At 42.1% G+C, this 18,585-nt stretch overlaps 1 protein-coding gene across 3 annotated transcripts in view; it reads left to right on the top strand.

Moving 5' to 3' along the window:
- LOC105919216 (HIVEP zinc finger 3) overlaps window positions 1-17,383 on the top strand; it is a 63,008-nt gene extending 45,625 nt beyond the window's left edge. For all 3 annotated transcript variants that reach the window (XM_012854488.3, XM_036131666.1, XM_021311683.2), the window contains exons 5-9: window positions 3,526-3,671; window positions 11,804-11,979; window positions 12,102-12,203; window positions 12,895-13,556; window positions 15,132-17,383. In XM_012854488.3, coding sequence (XP_012709942.2) covers window positions 3,526-3,671; window positions 11,804-11,979; window positions 12,102-12,203; window positions 12,895-13,556; window positions 15,132-15,785 — 1,740 coding nt within the window. In that variant the 3' untranslated portion in view covers window positions 15,786-17,383. The remainder of the gene's footprint in view (window positions 1-3,525; window positions 3,672-11,803; window positions 11,980-12,101; window positions 12,204-12,894; window positions 13,557-15,131) is intronic.
- Window positions 17,384-18,585: the final 1,202 nt, after the last annotated feature.

Raw genomic sequence — 18,585 nt, 5'->3', positions numbered from 1 at the left:
CTTGACATAGAGACTAAAGACTTGAGATGTAACTTGGACTCCTGGTCTGAGACTCAGATCTTATGTAACTAAAATTGAGCTACAGATAGCAACTGTTACGCATGTCATGTTTTTTTCTGTCAAAGTTTGATTATCAACCAGTGAAAGTGGATTTTGAGCTGTTTATGGCACATAACAATCTGTTCCTGTTAACTATAGCTTCACGGTAATGACCCTGAAAATATATTTTCAACTGAACGCTGTATTAAATGAATCTGGATAATTTCAAAACAAAATGAACATAACTTACCTCTGACATTTTACTTCTAGGATACTTCTGGCTAGGGCTGGGCGATAGGACGATACATATCGTACGGACGATAGAAAAGTGTCTACAGTGCTAATTCTATTCTATCGTTTCTATCGTTTCTAACACCATTTTATCTCGTATTCAAGCAAATATTTCCCAATGTAGACTACGACAAACTTATTAGTGTAGTCACGTAGCCTACACACAGTTTATAAGTGATAAACAAGATTTATTTATTTTTAATTCACAAAGAAGCGCCGTCTTGTGGTTTTGCAACATGACGCTGCTTTACGGCTTTTGACTCACACGCGGGTTTGCGACATGCTTTACGTTACTTAACTCATGAGAGCTGAGAGATGGAGACACAGGAGGCTGAAGTCTTAAACCCGTGGTCGCAACAAACAGAGACAGCTACGCCGGCAACCCAAGATGAAGCACTTTTGCCAAAAAGAGGGGGTACGTCTGTGGTTTGGTTACATTTTGGATTTAAGAAGTCCGACACGGAGCAGACAACGGTCATTTGCAAACTATGCTACAAGACTGTTCCCTCACCCGACGGCAACACGACACACCTCTTCTATCACTTAAAGGTATACTATGCAACCGGGGTTGATTTTCCAGCGAGGCTCCCCCAAGAGGGCGAAAGTAAAAGTGCACTGTCGTAAAGATGCTCAGCTGTTCTGGTTCCTCCGTCAAGCCAGGCGCGGTTGTTTTGAGCTTAGCAGACAGGCGAACGCAACGAAAAGTGGAAAAAAACGGCAGTACAAACAATGAATAACACAGTGAAGGTATGAACATCAAGCTTCTTGCAGCGCTATCTTGGCGAGGCGGTCGCCGCCGCCTCGCCAAGCCGCGACCGCCGCCGCCTCGCCAGTTTTATTATTATTATTATTATTTATTTTTTTATGTTGGCGAGACGCTACCGCCACCGCCTCGCCAAGCCGCAGCCGCCGCCGCCGCCGCGGTAGCGTCTCGCCAACATAAAAAAAGATTATAATAATAATAATAATTATAATAATAATAAAACTCGATATGCTTGCATGTTTATTTGACCGGCTGAGCGGAGCGGGGGGGGGGGTGGGGGGGGAGACAAACTTTGCACCGCTGACCGGCTGAGCGGAGCGGCGCGCATATCGAGTTAGTTTTATTTTTTTATTATTATTTTTTTGGAATGTCGGCGAGGCGGTAGCGTGAGGGAAACCCTACAATGTTACTTACAATCGCATCAGCAGAAACGCGAGGTCCGCGTCAGCCTTGCAGCTTTCTATGTTCACCCGTGTACGACTCCTCTCTCTGTCCAGAGCCCTTTTCCTCTTTCTTGCCTGCTCCAACATGGGCTTTCGCTGTTTTCTCGCTGGTTCCGCCATGATAACTGCACAAATATCGCCACTGCGCTACCAACGAGCACACCTTTCACTGCGGGCGTGTAGCAGTTCTCGCCGTAAAGCAAGACCGACTCTTGCTATGCACACGAGACTACTGAGCCTGTGAGTGCGGGCCGACTGCTCCTGCAATTGCAAGTGCGGTATTTCCCCCACAGACCACCAGGGCGGCCGAGATAACCTTAGTTCAACCTGAAATGACTCATTTAATCATCCAAAACGGTATGGAACATATTAATTAACTGAAAAATGTTGCATAGTATGCCTTTAAAGAAGAACCACGAAAAAGAATACATAAGGATCCAAAAAGTGCGAGGTAAAGCAAGTTGTGAAACAGCGGGGGGAAGTTGCAAAAATAAAAATCATAGCCAGCCGAAGATAACGGAGTCATTATCACGGTGCACCCCGTATGAGAAAACTTAAACAGTTTATAGGTATATTCAGCCCGGATTTATTTAATTTCGATAATCTATATTGCCGTTATGGTATGCAAACTTTGCACTACAAGGTTAAATATTTCAGAAACTTGTAACTAACGTTCGTTCAAAAATGTGTGCTTTTCTACTCCGAAACTTAAACTAAACATTAGTGCACTTTTATTTATTTATTTATTTATTTATTTATTTTGGTAATTTAATTTAAAAACCTGTAGGATTTTGAAAAAAAATGTGAAGGGTACTGTAGCGCTACCTCTACCTCATTTTATGTATTTATGTTACTGCACTACAATTTATTTTTGTAATTTGTGACAGTACTATAAATGTCACTTCAAAATAAAGTTGGAAAAAAATAAAAAATTATGTTTTGTCATATTTTTCAGAGATTTGCTGAAAACTTACTTAATAGGGGCATATTGCAATATATATCGTTATTGTGATATAAAATAGTCCATATCGTGATATATGATTTTTTCCATATCGCCCAGCTCTACTTCTGGCTGGGAGGTTTGAAGTAAACGCAATTCGAGTTTAGTTCATTCACAATTTAAGCATGCTTTCCATTAATAACTTAGCTGTGGCCTGTTACTAATGTCATTATTATCGTACATTTTAACGTCTTTGCTATTTTCTGTTGAAAGGTTTTAAATGTTGATTTCGAAAATGGTTTCCAATATTATTAAGATTTATCTAGCTCAGTGTGAAGAAAAGAAAACCCTCCAAACCCTGTTTAGTGCCTTACATAGTGAAGGAGTGAACAATATGTAGATCAGGACAAACAGGCATTAGCTTGGTCACTACAAAGACAATACAGCACTTTCTTTGATTCATTCAGAAATTCAACATTAACAGGTTTAATCTCTTACTATATTTTTTTCTTAGAGCATGATGTCCTATTTATATTTCCAATACAGCAAATAGTCCATTTGATCAAATATTAAAATAATATCAAGCTGCTTTAGCAGATTTTTGCATGCTGGAATAAATGTTAAAAGATTAAGACATAATTGTTTGTGAAAAGTATTGGATCTGCAGATAATTAAATGTTCATATAGTAATTTAGGCCTCAATGTAAAGCATACAGTCTGGATTCCTAACATAAACCAATGCAGGGTTAGAGGTGACCTAGATGTCACGGACATTATTTGAAAAAAAATGTTTCTTTCAGTCGTTAGAGACTTGACCTAGACTTAGGGCAAAATACTTGACTTGGTCAAGGAAAGAATGACTTGTGAACATCTCTGGTGCAAGAAAAAAGAGGTGAAAAAGTTCAATACTTTTGTGACACACCATACCTGCAGATATGACAAAGAAGTGAAATATTGTGGTTGTGGTTTATTGGGAGCTAGTGCTAGAACACTATTATACTCTTTAAAATAAAACATGTAATATTTAAAGTTACTTGTCTCGAGTGTAGGTACAAGCCACCCCACCCAGTACCCTCCCAGAGGTGAAGGATGAGGAGACACATGAGAAGGAGAATAAAAAAGAGACAAAAGAAGAGGAAGGTCCTTCCACCTCCAAGCAAGGCGAACCTAGTTGGGTCCGGATCTTTGAAGGAGGGTAGGCGCAACAGTCCTCAGACTGTGTGTTTTTTTTTTTGTTGTTTTTTTTTTAAACTTGGCCGTTCTTCATTACAAAAGTTCTTCTGCCTGATGATGGCAGGAAAACTGAATATGTAGACCTGGGTTGAGAATGAGAGTAGCAGATGGGAGGTACAGGGGCCCAGAGGACTTTGTTTGTACCTGTAGCCAAGCCTTTCCCTCTCACTGCTGGCATGAATGTCCGTGTCTAAGATGTGTTCATTTGGAGTGACGGCAGTGTGTTGGTGCATCTGCTTTGAGTGCGTATGCGTGTGGGGGTGTAGAGTGCATGATATTTTTAAACTATTATTCAAACAAAACTGTATGTAGGCTTGAAATCTAGTATTTGCAGTTGATCTGAAAATCATTCATACCCCTGGCAGATTTAGTGGTAAAGTTTGACCCGCATGTTGTTGGGGTTTTTTTGGACAAAATTCTGCTTAAGTTTTGAAGTGACTCAGTCCAGACTTGAATCCGGCAGAGAATCTGTGGAGGGAACTGAAGATTAGGGTGATGGCAAGGAGACCTTTCAGCCTGAAAGACCTGGGGCTTATCTCCAAAGTCAAATACAAGAGGCAACAGGTAACAAGCTCTTTAGTTATTTTAAGAAAATTCTGATTTCTGTAATGCCAGTAGACGTTATCTACTGATTATTGAAAAGGGTTAAAATAATTTTTTGACATGCAATGTTTTATTAAAATTTAAGTAAAACTGTTTCTTCTAATTAATTTCTTATCTGAAACAAATTACATATATTTAAATCTAAAAATGCCAGCGGTAGGAATCATTTTGAGTTCAGCTGTGTATCTGAGTTAAAATTGGACTTTTATGCAGTTGGTTATGAATCGTACTTGTACGACGGTATTTATTGTGTTTGAGTGTTATAGAAACACTACATTAGTTGTAAATCTGCTGGGGTTCCTAATGCATTTGGCTGCATCATTCCTGCAGCGTTTGCTGACTATTAGTCTGGGGGCTGTTCTGACTGCTTGGTGTGATGCCAGATCCTCATCCTCACTGTCACTGTCTGTGTTACCCTGCTCTCTGTGTATGTATGTCTTCAGTTTCAAGCTTTTAATGATGCATCTGAGCCATTGTCATGTTGGAATGAGGATACAACAAACTGTTCCAGTAGATTTTAAAAAATAAGAATGTTATGCACATTTGAGCTTAATTGGGATTTTCTCTAATCAACACAGTCACACAATTATAAATACAGGCTTAGATATATACAGTATCCACGCACTAATACTTGGATAAAGAATCAACAGGCTGTATATAGTCATCAACAAGCTCCTGGTATACTTCTGGCTCAACATTTGATCACTCTTATTATCAGACATGGTAGGGTTGGTTTAAATGGGTTGGTTCTATGACTCAAACCCAACTTTTAAGCATTCTCTGCAAATTTTCAAAAGGGTTGAGTTTGGGGTCATAGCAGATGGTTAATCTTAGTCTGCTTTATTCGCCCCAAAGCCGGTTTTAATGCGTTTGGCATCAATTCTTTTATAACCCAACAGCCGTGTCCAAGTTTTAACCAAGTGACCCAAACAGTGTCCCTCAGAGGAATTTAAGTTGGCCAAGATGTTGAAGAAAAGCCCATGAACTACTGAGGCTAAAGCAGTGAAGCTAGTTCAACATCACTTACGGATAAAGTGAGTTCTGCGTCAGAAAGAAGCCCCTGCACCAAAACATATGCCTTCAGTTTGCAGCTTCCCTCATGGATAAGCCAAATGCTCTGTGGAGAAATGTTTTTTGAGGTCATAGGAGCCAAAGATCTGGCCACACTGACATGGAGTATTCAAAGTGACGCTGTACACATAACAACAGCACCATCTGACAAACGTGGCGGTGACGACAGCAGGCAGTGGGTCTGTTTCCCTGCCAGTCATACTGCTGGGTCACACAAAATTATTGTAATGATGAGGAAATACTACTTTTAAATCCTTAAACCTTTCTTCATATAAACAGTTAGTTGACAGAAACTTGGAAACAAGTAGGTGCCCCAACAAAACTGGTTTTAAATTGGATAAAGTAAATGCTTAATACCTTACTCCATTCCAGAAAACCAAACCGTTTAAAACTAACTCTGCGGTTAATGATACCAGGAGGGGCTAAATATCCAGGCACTAGTCAAACAGAGGTGTGTGAACCAAATTATAGTTTTTATAATCCATTGAATCTGTGCGCCGTATCCTGATTCCGATCTAATAAAGGAACAGTTGTGTTGCGTCATAAAACACCATGATGAGTTGATGTAAACCTTCACTGCATCTTGTCCTCGGTCGTTCTACACCATCTGTTTTTTTTTTTTTTTTTACTCTTTTGTCCTTTGTGTCCCCGCGCTCACATGAAATAAAACAGCTTCTTCTCCAAAAATAAAACATTGTTTACAAGTTAAAATGATCGGCATGGAAGGAAATATTTCTAAGCCAATCAGATTCGGCTCCACCGGCTGTGTGAAGGGGAAAACTTGTATTTTCCTCCCTTTCACAGACTTTAATGCGACAATACAGCAAAGTATCGCAGGAACAGAGGGCACACATGCAGCTATGAATGTGTCAGTATTGTATTGGTACATAAATGTCTGAGTGCTGCCTGTCTGCTTCCTGGGAGTCACGGTGCTTAAAGCTGAAAGTTTGTCCCCAGCAGCTGATTACATACAGATTTGTTCCCACTAGAGGAAGAAACATGTTTATAACACAGGAAGAAGGACAATGTGGAAAAATACATGAGTGGCAGAAAGATTTAAATTGTTTCCATATTATTTGGTTTCCTGGCAATAATTTACATATTACACGTGTGGAACAACGTTCAACAACTAAATTGGGAGTTTTGTTCAGCCATTAAGGCTTCTATTTTGTTTTTTGAGCACAACAGACTGAGAGCGAGGCAGTTGTCTGCCTAACAGGAGATAAGGCACTAAATCCCACTCTTCATGATTTCCAGCCACACATTACACACTTGAGGGATGTGCATTTTCTGCCATAAAGACGCCACTGTCTTCTTCCCTCCTCCTGTCGTCTGTCCACATTGCACACTACTTCTCTCTCAGCTCACGCTGCACGGAATCTACTTTCGGTCACCCTGCCACTTTTTCTGACAGTAAGCTTTATCGGCATTCTTTTCCAACCATCTCCAAGTTGGCTCCTTCATGCGCTTCCAGCGCTTGATGTCTTGTCCGTCTTCAGTTTCTCCATGCATGCATGCAAAAAAAGAAAAGGGCACAGCTGCTAAAGTCGTGAACGCAGCAGAACGCTTTGCTTCCTTACTCTGTTAGGACCAATTATTTCTGTCTCCCTTTCTCCTTAAAGTCGGCACTTTGAATTTCTCCTTGTGTTCAGCGTCCGAGAGCATAACTACGCATCTGTCAGCCATGTTTGTGCCGCTGTGGCGTGTCATATTTTGTCATACACCTTCAGAGATGTCTATTAGGAAGAAAAGTGCAAATAGTTTTGTACTTCTTCTTGAAAGCAGATTTTCAGTGGTAGCTACAGTGCCAAAATTTGTTCACTAATGTTCTCTAAGAAACACCTGAGGCCTTCAAAGGACAACTGTTTTTATATGTGGATTAAACCACACACAGGTGGACTCTGTTCACCAGCTCGGGGACTTCTGAAGGAATTTGGTTGCGCTGGATTTTCATTTGGGGGAAATCAAAGTAAAACCGACTGAAAACAAATGCATGTAATACTGATTAGACTTCACTCCCACGTCACACTTATGTGCTAATATGTGTTGGTCCATCAAATAAAATCTCATTGGGGTTCATTGAGGTTTGTGGTTGTAGAGTTTAAATTAGCGAAAAAGGCCGAGGAGCATGGAGGCTATGGCTAAATGCTGGGCAGTATCAGCAGACTAAGATTTCTTAAAATCCTAAAGATTAAAAGCTAATTCTTCCTAAGGTAATATGTTTCATTGCTATTCACTTCTCGGACGTTTTATGGTTAGCTTTTTGTAAACGTATTCTTTCCCATTAATCTCCTCCAGCCATTGCCGTGCTGCAAACCCAAACTGCCGGTTGAATCTCTCGGTGGAGGTGCTGCGGACTTACAGCTCCGTCGCTGGAGCGAAACGTCTGCCGTGCTTTTAGCCGTTGGCTCCTGAGAAGTGGACAGATATTTTTAACCGTATAATAAGAAATTAGTGATATTTAGGCGGCGGCCCCAGCTCCTGAATGACTCCGGTTGTGTTTCGCAGTTGTGCAACGGTTTGTCGAGGTTTGCTGCAGCTAGTGCTGTCGAACAACAGGGAGTTGTGTAGAGACGTAGCGCATATCCTGTAATTAAACACAGTCGGCACACACTGGGTGTTTACAGCCTAGGATGAACTGTGCATCTCTTCTTGTGCAGCCAGACGGGCGAAGGAGTTTTTCATAGACGACAATCCGTTCGGATATAAAAGATCCGTGGTCCGCTGCGTCCGCATATAGCCTTTTGGTAAACATCGAGATTGTGCATAAACATTTTTTTTTTATATATATAGACCAGACCCAAATGTGTTGCCTGAGTTTTATATGTAGTGTCTATTTTAGGTTGTTGGCTGAAGCCAGGCTTCCCTTCCCTCTCTTTAAGGCCGCTGCTGTTGTTGGCAGGGCGAGCCGATTTGCAGCAGAATGGCTGGTATTCTTTGTGATCCCAGAGTGTAGTGGAGGGTGAGGCCAAAGGAGTCGGTGCTGCTGCCGGGCATTTGGTGGGGCTTCCCCGACCCACCTCAATAAAGAAAGCCTTGTTTCTGCATCCGCAGTGTATGTGCATGCAGCTACCACGTCCAATCGTTGTTGTTCTAGCTTTCCTGGTCAGTTATTTCATTGGGGTCAATCTTAGAGACCAGATTCTGCTAATATCACAGACGAATGAGACGGTGAACATTGTGCGTTTTTCTTCTTTAGTTAAAATATACAGTGATCTGTAAGAACTTTGCAGATGCAACAATAAAACTGGCACAGGGTGAATTCTGAACTTAGATTTATGAACGGACCATAATAAGTCCTATTTCATTTGATCAAATAACTTGAAGGAAATGAAGAAATGCTGTACTTTCTGTTGGATCGTCGGCCCGTAAATGGCCGGAGTTTTTAATCATAGAAATGTTTTCTTCTTGCTTTGAGTCACGTTTGCATTCTTATCCTGGCATGCTATAAGTAGGGGTGTAGATCCATGGTATCGTTTGGAGCAAAGCATTCATTAGACTGACACATCTGGGTTCCCGACTCACGGATTTCAACTGGTTTTGTAAAGACAAGTCCACTCTTCCTGCCATAGGATGGTCATTTAAACAGGGCTATTTAATTCAATTCAATTCAATTCAATTTTATTTATATAGCGCCAAATCATGAAACATGTCATCGCAAGGCACTTTACAAAGTCAAGTTCAATCATATTATACAGATTGGGTCAGATTATACAGATTGGTCAAAAATGTCCTATATAAGGAAACCAGTTGATTGCATCAAAGTCCCGACAAGCAGCAGTCACTCCTGGGGAAGCGTAGAGCCACAGGGAGAGTCGTCTGCATTGTACATGGCTTTGCTGCAATCCCTCATACTGAGCAAGCATGAAGCGACAGTGGGAAGAAAAACCACCCATTAACGGGAAGGAAAAACCTCCGGCAGAACCGGGCTCAGTATGAACGGTCATCTGCCTCGACCAACTGGGGTTACAGAAGACAGAGCAGAGACACAACAAGAGAAACAAAAAAGCACAGAAGCACACATTGATCTAGTAATCTGTTCTACATTAGATGGTAGTAGCGGGTGAGCCGTCTTCTCTGGATGATGTCACAGTTAACAGAACGCCAGACCAGGTGTACCTACTATGAAGAAAAAGAGAGAGAGCAAAAAGTTAAAAGCTGAAATGACGACAGTTATTTCAATGTAATACAATGCAAAACTGGAGAACAGTAGACTGAAGAACAGTAGAAATCAGTAGAGTGAGAAAATTAGACCCTGATGTCCTCCAGCAGCCTAGGCCTATCACAGCACAACTATAGAGATAGCTCAGGGTATGAGCCACTCTAACTATAAGCTTTGTCAAAAAGGAAAGTTTTAACATTAGTCTTAAAAATAGATAGGGTGTCTGCCTCACGGACCAAAACTGGGAGTTGGTTCCACAGGAGAGGAGCCTGATAGCTAAAGGATCTGCCTCCCATTCTACTTTTAGAGACTCTAGGAACCAGCAGCAGACCTGCAGTCTGAGAGCGAAGTGCTCTGTTAGGAACATACGGGGTAATCAGAGCTCTGATATATGGTGGAGCTTGATTATTAAGGGCTTTATACGTTAGAAGGAGAATTTTAAATTCTATTCTTGATTTAACAGGAAGCCAATGAAGGGAAGCTAAAATTGGAGAAATGTGATCCCTCTTGTTGATTTTCATCAGAACTCTTGCCGCAGCATTTTGAATCGCAAAATGCTTAGGGATCCATGCTTTGACTGGTTCCATCATTGTCAACTCATGATGGTGTTTAATTATTGACTTCACTCTGGGCATATCCTAATCAACTTTTTTTTGCCCCAGTACTCTTCTGAGCAATTTAGGATTAGGGATTTGCCCATAAAGAGTCCAAATCTAATGCTAAAGTACAGTTGAAAATCAATGACATGGATAAGCTTGCATTACAGGATGCAAACTGGTGATTGTGTCAAACTTGACTCACTCACCACTGATCATCTGGACGAAGTCACTTAAAACATGCATGCCGTTATACACATACACAATACAAAGGCACTAAATATTTTATTTCTCACTGTCTGACATTAAATCAGACTAAATATTTTTTGCCTTAGGGCAATTAGGGAGGAGCAAAAACGATTTCTGTTTGCTAAACACCTGAATAAAAAGAGAAAGATTTTAATTTTCTTATTAATTTCTGCCTCTAAGCAATTTGACAAAGCCCATAGGATTTTGTCATGGCTTTGCAAGATTCTGGTTTAATTTGCTTTTAGGTTAATCTGAGACACATTTCTGGATGTTTTTTAAGGCAACATTTTAGACAGACTACTTCCCTGTGTTTCCAAGGTGACCAAGATATCAGGAAGAGAAATGCAGACCTCCACAGGTCTAGTTCATCCTTGGGTAAAATTTCTAAAGGAAGAAATATCTTAACATAATATTCCTTTCAATATTCTGGTATATAGTAAATACAAACTATATATCATCGTTTTTTCCCATTTGACCAATTTAATCTGATTTGATGTCCGAGTTATGAGGTGTATGAAAACATGCGAATTGAACTGTATTTGAGTCAGCGCAGTACACGTACAACTCAGCAGCAGCTAGCAGTTTCTCTCTTTCACTGAGAACTCCATTTTCAAGAGCGGATGCTTAATGTAGTGGGATTTTTTTTTTTTTTTGCCTCCTCCTGCACTGATATGGGTTTCCTTTTTAAAATTACTGATATGTATTTTAACTGTTCAAAATAAATGAGTAAATAAATGAAAAACTAAACCCAAATTTGTTGGATCAACAAAATAATTTGCTGGCCTTGCACACAAAACAGGTTGAGGGTTTTAAAAAAAATTCAGCATGGTGACATGCTACTAACTATGGGTGCAGTTGAGATAAAATCACAAACAGTTCGTTAAAAGCAGCTGTTTGAAGATGAGTTTATGGACTCTATTACTAATTGTCTGAGAATATCTTAATTAGGAATGATCAGATACCCTGGGTTAGATCATCACGTCCCTGTTTTTTCCTCTCATTAAGGAGTTGGAGGATTTTTCATACAGTATTTGGCCACGCAGAAGATATTTGGCTTTTTAGCTTTTAGTGAAACAACAATTTCCCCCTGGGATTATTAAAGTATGTCTGATTCCTGATTCCTGAATCGGCATTTTGATCCTCCAAATGGGTCAAAACATGTTTGAAGAATAGGAATGTTGCTGATATCCCTGTTTTAATGTTGTTTCTTCCGTTTTCCTACTTTTATAACTGATTATAACTTTCAGTATAATCAACAGTGCTTTTTTGCCAGCGTTGTGCCTGTCAGTGAGGATAGCAGGAACTAAGGAACAGACTTTCTTAATTGGCGAACGCACAAGTTTGCACGAAAACGATGTTGATTTTAGGGGTTTGAGTTCTCTGAATCTGTTGTTTCTCCTCTGCTTGCCTCAGCTTCAGGTCCAATGAGGAGTATATCTATGTGAGGGGTCGCGGCCGGGGAAAGTACATATGTGGAGAGTGCGGCATTCGCTGCAAGAAGCCCAGCATGCTGAAAAAGCACATCAGAACGCACACCGACGTCCGCCCGTACATCTGTAAACACTGCAACTTTGCCTTCAAGACCAAAGGTGGGCCAAAACGTGAATAACCCACTGGGTTTTATCCAAGAGAGCATGTTTTAGCTCGGTTGCTAAGAATTGTTTTCTTTGTGTGCTGTGAGGTAAAAAATAATGTTCTTGCACTCTTCCAGGGAACCTTACGAAGCACATGAAGTCAAAGTCTCATGGGAAAAAATGCCAGGCAGTAGGAGTGTCTGAGACGTCGCTGGACGAGCCAGAGAGCGAGGAAACAGGTACTTCAGCGGGGATGGGAAGGCATCGAGCGTTTCCGCTTCCACTCCGCAGAGCTGCCGGCGCACAGCTGTGTGAACTCCTGCGAGTGAAGAATAGGAGCTGCTCGGCCCTGACAGCTTATGCAACATCATGGGGCTGGAGAACAGAACACGGTGTTGCATAAGGGATGCGGAGAAGTGTGAGACAAATAAATAAAGAATAAGCAGCGAGTCCCATTCTTCCGGTGCAGTTGTTCCAGGGGGTCTGGCTGCTAAACGTCATTTTCAAGAACGCGTCGCCAGACTGCAGCTGAACCGAGCCGACCGCCTCCATCTGGCTTGGAGTCGAGCACCTCACTGCCTCCTCCCTGGCGAAATCTTCTGCGCCTGCTCTCGCTGACAGCCCAGGCGGAGCTCAGCCAAGGACGTACTGACTCCTCCATTCACAAGGCTGCAGAGATAGTTTTTTTTAAAAGGAGCCTTTCAATTGAATTCCAGCCTTTTCATTCTCGGTCTATTTATAACAGAGGCTGTTTGGCGGAAGGTGAGCTGAGCCTTCGTCACGCCGTTGTTGTTTTTTTTATTGCAGGTTTCTCTGTAAAGGCTTTTTGAGTTTAAGTCACGATTTTCTGAATAGAAGTTTTAAAGTTTGCGTGAATGGAACAGGAAGTGATTAAACGGCGCCTGTGTTTTTCTCTTTCCGCTCAAACAGCAGGCAGTGATGAACGGGTTTGTGGTTCAGAGGAGCAGGGGGAGCATCAGTTCTCAGATGTGGAGGAGTCCGATGATGAGGATGACAACGATGAGGAGGAAGATGAGGAGGAGGATGAGGAGGAAGAGGAGTCTACATCCCATGAAGGCCCGCCGTCTTCCTGTTCGTCGGACACGCATCCTTCAACGGGAGGCCGCTCCAGCTGCGGAAGGCCCTCGGCACAGGACACCCCCGATCCAGAGCCCGGTTCCGTTCAGGAGCCCGCTCCGCGGGGAGTGTGGCCCGGCAGGCCGGCAGCCTCTCCGGGCAGGAGGAGAGCTCTGTTCTCCAGGCGAGGCTGGAAGAGCTCTCCAAGGGCCTTCTCCCCCAGCAGCGAGAGCTGCTCCCCAAGCCGCAGCCTCTCCCCCCGTCTGGAGCTCTCCTCGCCGATCCACAGCCTGTCCCCCAGGACCGAGTTGTCCTCGCCCAGCAGACACTTCTCCCCCTCCCCCGAGAGGAGACTGTCTCCCGTCAGAGCACATTCTCCTCTTCGTTCCTTTTCACCCAGCTGCTACCGGCCGTTTCAAGTTCAAACCCCTCCATCACCACTGGGAGCGCTGCACAGGACCCCCGGATACCTGCCCTGGGAGAGCCCAGGCACAAGGGGAGGTCATGTTAAACCGGTAAGTCCTCTTTATCGATATACGTTCCATAGAGTCTTGTGCAAAGCTTTCACATCCCCATGTATTTATGTTAACTTTACATATTGTGCACTGACATGGCCTAAATAAATTAAATATTGAGTCTTTGTGCTATAGTGAGTAGCAATGTATATAAAAGATTTGATCTAAAATTGCAAAAGCTTTACATCCATTAGATGTTTTCACATTTTGTCAAATTACAACCACAAACTGGAACGTATTTTAATTGTGATAGACCAACACAAAGTAGTCCATACTTCAGAATTGGAAGAAAGTAAACGACATATTTCCAAACTATATTTACAAGTTAAAAATGTGAAAATTGCAGCATACTGCATATGTATAATGCATATTGCTCCTAATTAGTAAAAAAAACAAGTTGTGTGTAAATAAATCTCCATATAAGTGGAGAATTTAAAACAGAGTCAGGTCATAACACGATATCCCAAACTGTGGACACCTCACTGTTAACCTACAAAGACATGGTTGTCTACCTAAACTGGTAGGTCGGGTAAAGAGAGCATTGATAAAAGAAGCAGCCAATAGGCCTAGGGTAACTCTGGAGGAACTGCAGACATCCACAGCTCAGTCTATCCAACCTGATAAAGCACTATAAGTGGAAGAAAACTACCAGTACGCGTGTCACTGATCCCCCACATCCTTACGGTGAAAAACGGTGAAAAAAAAGTGGAAGGAAGGGCTCTGGTCAGAAAAGACCCAACTGTTATTTTACCTGTGAACAATAGTAAAACACTGCACATCATCCTGAATACACAACATTCACAGTGAGACATCGGGGTAGCAGGGTCATGGTGTGGGACAGCCTTTTGTCAGCTGGGATGGTGAAGCTGCTCAGATTGGATCAGAAAATGGACGGAGCTAAAACCAGGGGCCAGTCCTGGAAGAGAAACACTACCCACCCCCACCCCCCACCCCCATCCCCACTCTGTGCCAAGGCCTAAAACCTGTTCACAAATGGTCCCTGATGTTGTGATTGAGCTTGAGGTTTCAACTGTAAAGGCCGTAAAATGTGATTGATTGATTGATTGATTGATTGATTGATTGATTGATTGATTGATTGATTGATTGATTGGCTCTAAAAAGAGTTTATTCAGGGGGCAGAATACAAATGCACGGCACACTTTGCAGATTTTCAGTGATGAGAAATTTTTCCCCTGAAAGCCATGTGTTATTTTTTTATCTACTACTTAGTGGTGGTACATCACATGAAATCCATAGAAATCACGTTTACGCTTGTGGTTGTAACATTACAAAATGTTGAAAAATCTAATATTTATGGCTGTTTTATTGTTGATTCACAGGTCTGAAAGAAGATGTTTAAAAAACTAAAAGTAACACTAAAAGTAAAATACCACACTTTTAGTAAAAATAGTCTGGTATTGAGCCAATAATTAGACTTAAACTTTTAAGCAGGAAAACATTCTCTGTGTGCTTTTTCTTTTTTCTTTCTTTCTTTATTTTCACTCTGTCTGGTACTTTGAGTTCTGGCAATGAGAGTCAGTGTCTCCAAAATTAAAGTGTTTGCTCCCCCTGCAGGAGAAAAGCGGTGCTGCAGGGGAAAGGCCAACGTTGTCAGAACTAAGTTTGTTCCCACCTGCTTTCCGTCTCTCCACTTGCGAGGCGTACCCTGGTCTCCAAGCGACAGACAACATCTTCAGCCATCTGCCCATGCACTCCCAGCAGGCAAAGGTCCCCTGCCTGATGATACCCATCGGCGGGATCCAAATGGTACAGGCCAGACCGAGGTCCCACCCGACCACTCCCTCATCTCCAACATCTCCTCCGCTGGAGGGGCCATCATTGTCTCGATTTGAATCCTTCTGGGGCGGGACCCCCAGGACTCAAGGGCTGAGGACTCCTGGAGACACCTGGTCAGCGCAGCAGGCAGCAGGAGCCAGCCACCAGGCCCTTACCACAACCCTTACTTTCTCAAAACCCAAGCTGGAGACCACAGACTCAAAGCAATACGGCTCCTCACGCGGCCCCGTCCGCCCCCAAGGCTCTGCCACAGAGACCCCCGAGGGCGGCGCCAGAGATGGTCGAGCTGGAGCGCCAACCCTCGGTATAGCAGCCCCCGAAGCCTTTTGTGCCACAGGAGCGGCACCGAGCCAGGAGGAGCCGGCGTCAAGCAGGGACGTGGTGAGGAGAGACGCTGAAGGAGACTCAGCCCGAACTGAACCGAGCACTTAACAGTGTTGACACCTTGATGCATCTCGCATCCACTTTTGGTTTATTGGTTGCTACACTAGTCTTGTTTTTTTATTGCTTTATTTTTTTTATACAGATTTCAATACTATTGTTAACTTAAATGTTTGTTCTTTGGCAATATTCAGGTTTGTTATAAAAATGCACTTTTTTCTGTGTGAAAATATTGTTCCTGTAATTTATATATATATATATATATGTGTGTATATATATATATACATATGTATGTGTATATATATATATATCCAATTAGATACTGCTAATCTCAATGTCTGTTTGTATATGCGTAAGAAAAGCAGCATAAATACATTTGTAAATGACCAAAATGTTTCAGCATAAAAAAAGAGCATTCCCTTTTTTGCGTTGTTCAGTATTACTCAAATTGTTGTTTCTTGTGCCTTTTCTGTCCATTTGTGCGTTATTTTAAATGTAAACACACACACACAAAGAGAAGGCTGTGAATTAAGTTTTATCATAACTTTTTCTTGTTGCGCTGGAGGGTTAATATTTGGTGTTTTTTGTCCTAAAAGCCAATGCTTAATCGCCAAGGTAACTTAAGTCACATTATGGGAAAACCTAAGGAGCGGCTGAAACGTGTCAAAGAAAATGCACTGACGTTCTATTTTATAACTAAATGCTTCAGATTAGACTATATGTCTGTACAAGGGAGAGTGCTCTTATTTATTTTCATTTGATGACATTGATTCTTATTTTTTTGTTGTTTTTGTTATGGGGGGGAGCTGTTTTGCTACACCTGTTTGTCTCTTTCATAATGTTCTTGTAACTTGAACTGGTGGCAAAGATGAGACATTAATGAATTTGGCTGGTACCAGAGGATAAAGTGCCCTGCAGATTTCACAAAGCAAAATTTCTAGTTGCTAAAGAAACAATAAAAAAGAAACAGAATTTCACCAGGCTTCAACGTAATTGTGCCTTTTTTCCCTAGCTGTCAATTTTCAAAGACGGAAGTGCTTAAATACAGCAAGAAGATTGAACAAAAGTATTACGAGCATCTCTGGTAATTTTCCTGCAAACTCCAGTCGTAAAAAAAAATAAAAGAAAACAGCAGAAAATGTAGTAATTTGTTTCACTAGCTTGTTTGTGGTACTTACCAGTTTTTGTTAGCCTCATTAGTACTCCTGAATTTCAGGTTCACAACATGTAGTGATGTAACAGAAAGGATTTGCCCCTTTACAGGTTTGTGTTTTTGTTTCTTTGTCACGTGCAAATATTTCAGGTATTCAGACAGATTTTTGGTATCAGACAAAGGATAACCCTTTTGAGACCTTATGGATGAGTAGGCCAACCATGATTGGTCCATGCTCAGAGAGCCTTTTTCTGATTGGCTGCATCATGATTTAACAGGTCCTTTCCATGCCAGGTGGTCATTTGGCTCTAGCTCAGAGATCTGCAACCTTTTTGATTCAAGGAGTCATTTCTGCTCATTAATTGAAGCTGCAAAAGAAAGTGCTTTCTACTAAAAACTACTCCTTAAAACTGTTTTGAAGTGTATGAAGCAGAGTTGTGGGGGTCTTTTTTGCTGAAAATGTGTAAAAGGCAAGAAAAATAAAGCACAAAATATATTTCTTTATTACTTTTTGGGGTAACATACTACAAGTACATTAACTGTTCCAATGGCTGTGCAGCACAACACCACCATCCAATAACAACAAGAACCATTTCATCCAGAGACACAACTACACTCATCATTAGTCCTTTCCACATTTTAAAAAATTAAATACTCCCAAGTTCCCATTTTTATCAGTGTTTTGAGCGGTAAATGAGTGAACAAGAGTAATGATAGATATGTTTTAGGGGTCATTCACAATTCTCAGCATTTTTAAAGTGTACATACTTTTATTTTTATTTTGGAGCCTCCCCCCCCCCACCCACCAAAAAAAAGCATACATAAAAAGTCGGATTTAGTAAATCCCCAATTTATTAAAACTGAGCTATAGAACCTATGCAGTTATACATATGGGGCTATTGTTTGATAAAATTGTTGTCCATCCATCCATTTTCCAAACCGCTTATTCCTCATGGGGTCGCGGGGGTTGCTGGTGCCTATTTCCAGCGTTCACTGGGCGAGAGGCAGGGTACACCCTGGACAGGTCGCCAGTCTGTCGCAGGGCAACACAGAGAGACAAACAGGACAAACAACCATTCTCACACACACTCACACCTAAGGACAATTTGGAGAAGCCAATTAACCTAACAGTCATGTTTTTGGACTGTGGGAGGAAGCCAGAGTACCCGGAGAGAACCCACACATGCACAGGGAGAACATGCAAACTCCATGCAGAAAGACCCAGGGGTGTACTCGAACCCAGGACCTTCTTGCTGCAAGGCAACAGCGCTACCCACTGCGCCACTGTGCAGCCCACAGTTGTCATTGTGCATTTTACAAAACAGGAACATCAGAACAGTTCTGAACATAGAAAATAGCGAAGTAAATTGTCATTTTTATAGGTCAGATGGTCTGATCATCTGTGGAATAGTTGTATTATTTCCCAAGGTTTTAACCGCACCAATCACCTTGCATACAGGTGGCCAAAATGAGTTTTCTCCGTAGTGTGTCTGGGCTCTCCCTCAGAGATAGGGTGAGGAGCTCAGTCATCCGGGGAGGACTCAGAGTAGAGCCGCTGCTCCTCCACATGGAGAGGAGCCAGTTAAGGTGGCTCGGGCATCTGGTCAGGATGCCTCCTGGACGCCTCCCTGGTGAGATGTTCTGGACACGTCCCACCAGGAGGAGACCCAGAGGAAGACCCAGGACACGCTGGAGGGA

This window comes from Fundulus heteroclitus, chromosome 3 (genome assembly GCF_011125445.2).
Source record: "Fundulus heteroclitus isolate FHET01 chromosome 3, MU-UCD_Fhet_4.1, whole genome shotgun sequence".
NCBI lineage: Eukaryota > Metazoa > Chordata > Actinopteri > Cyprinodontiformes > Fundulidae > Fundulus > Fundulus heteroclitus.
The sequence above is the reverse complement of the archived record's forward strand: the minus strand, read 5'-3'. Positions and strand labels throughout refer to the sequence as shown.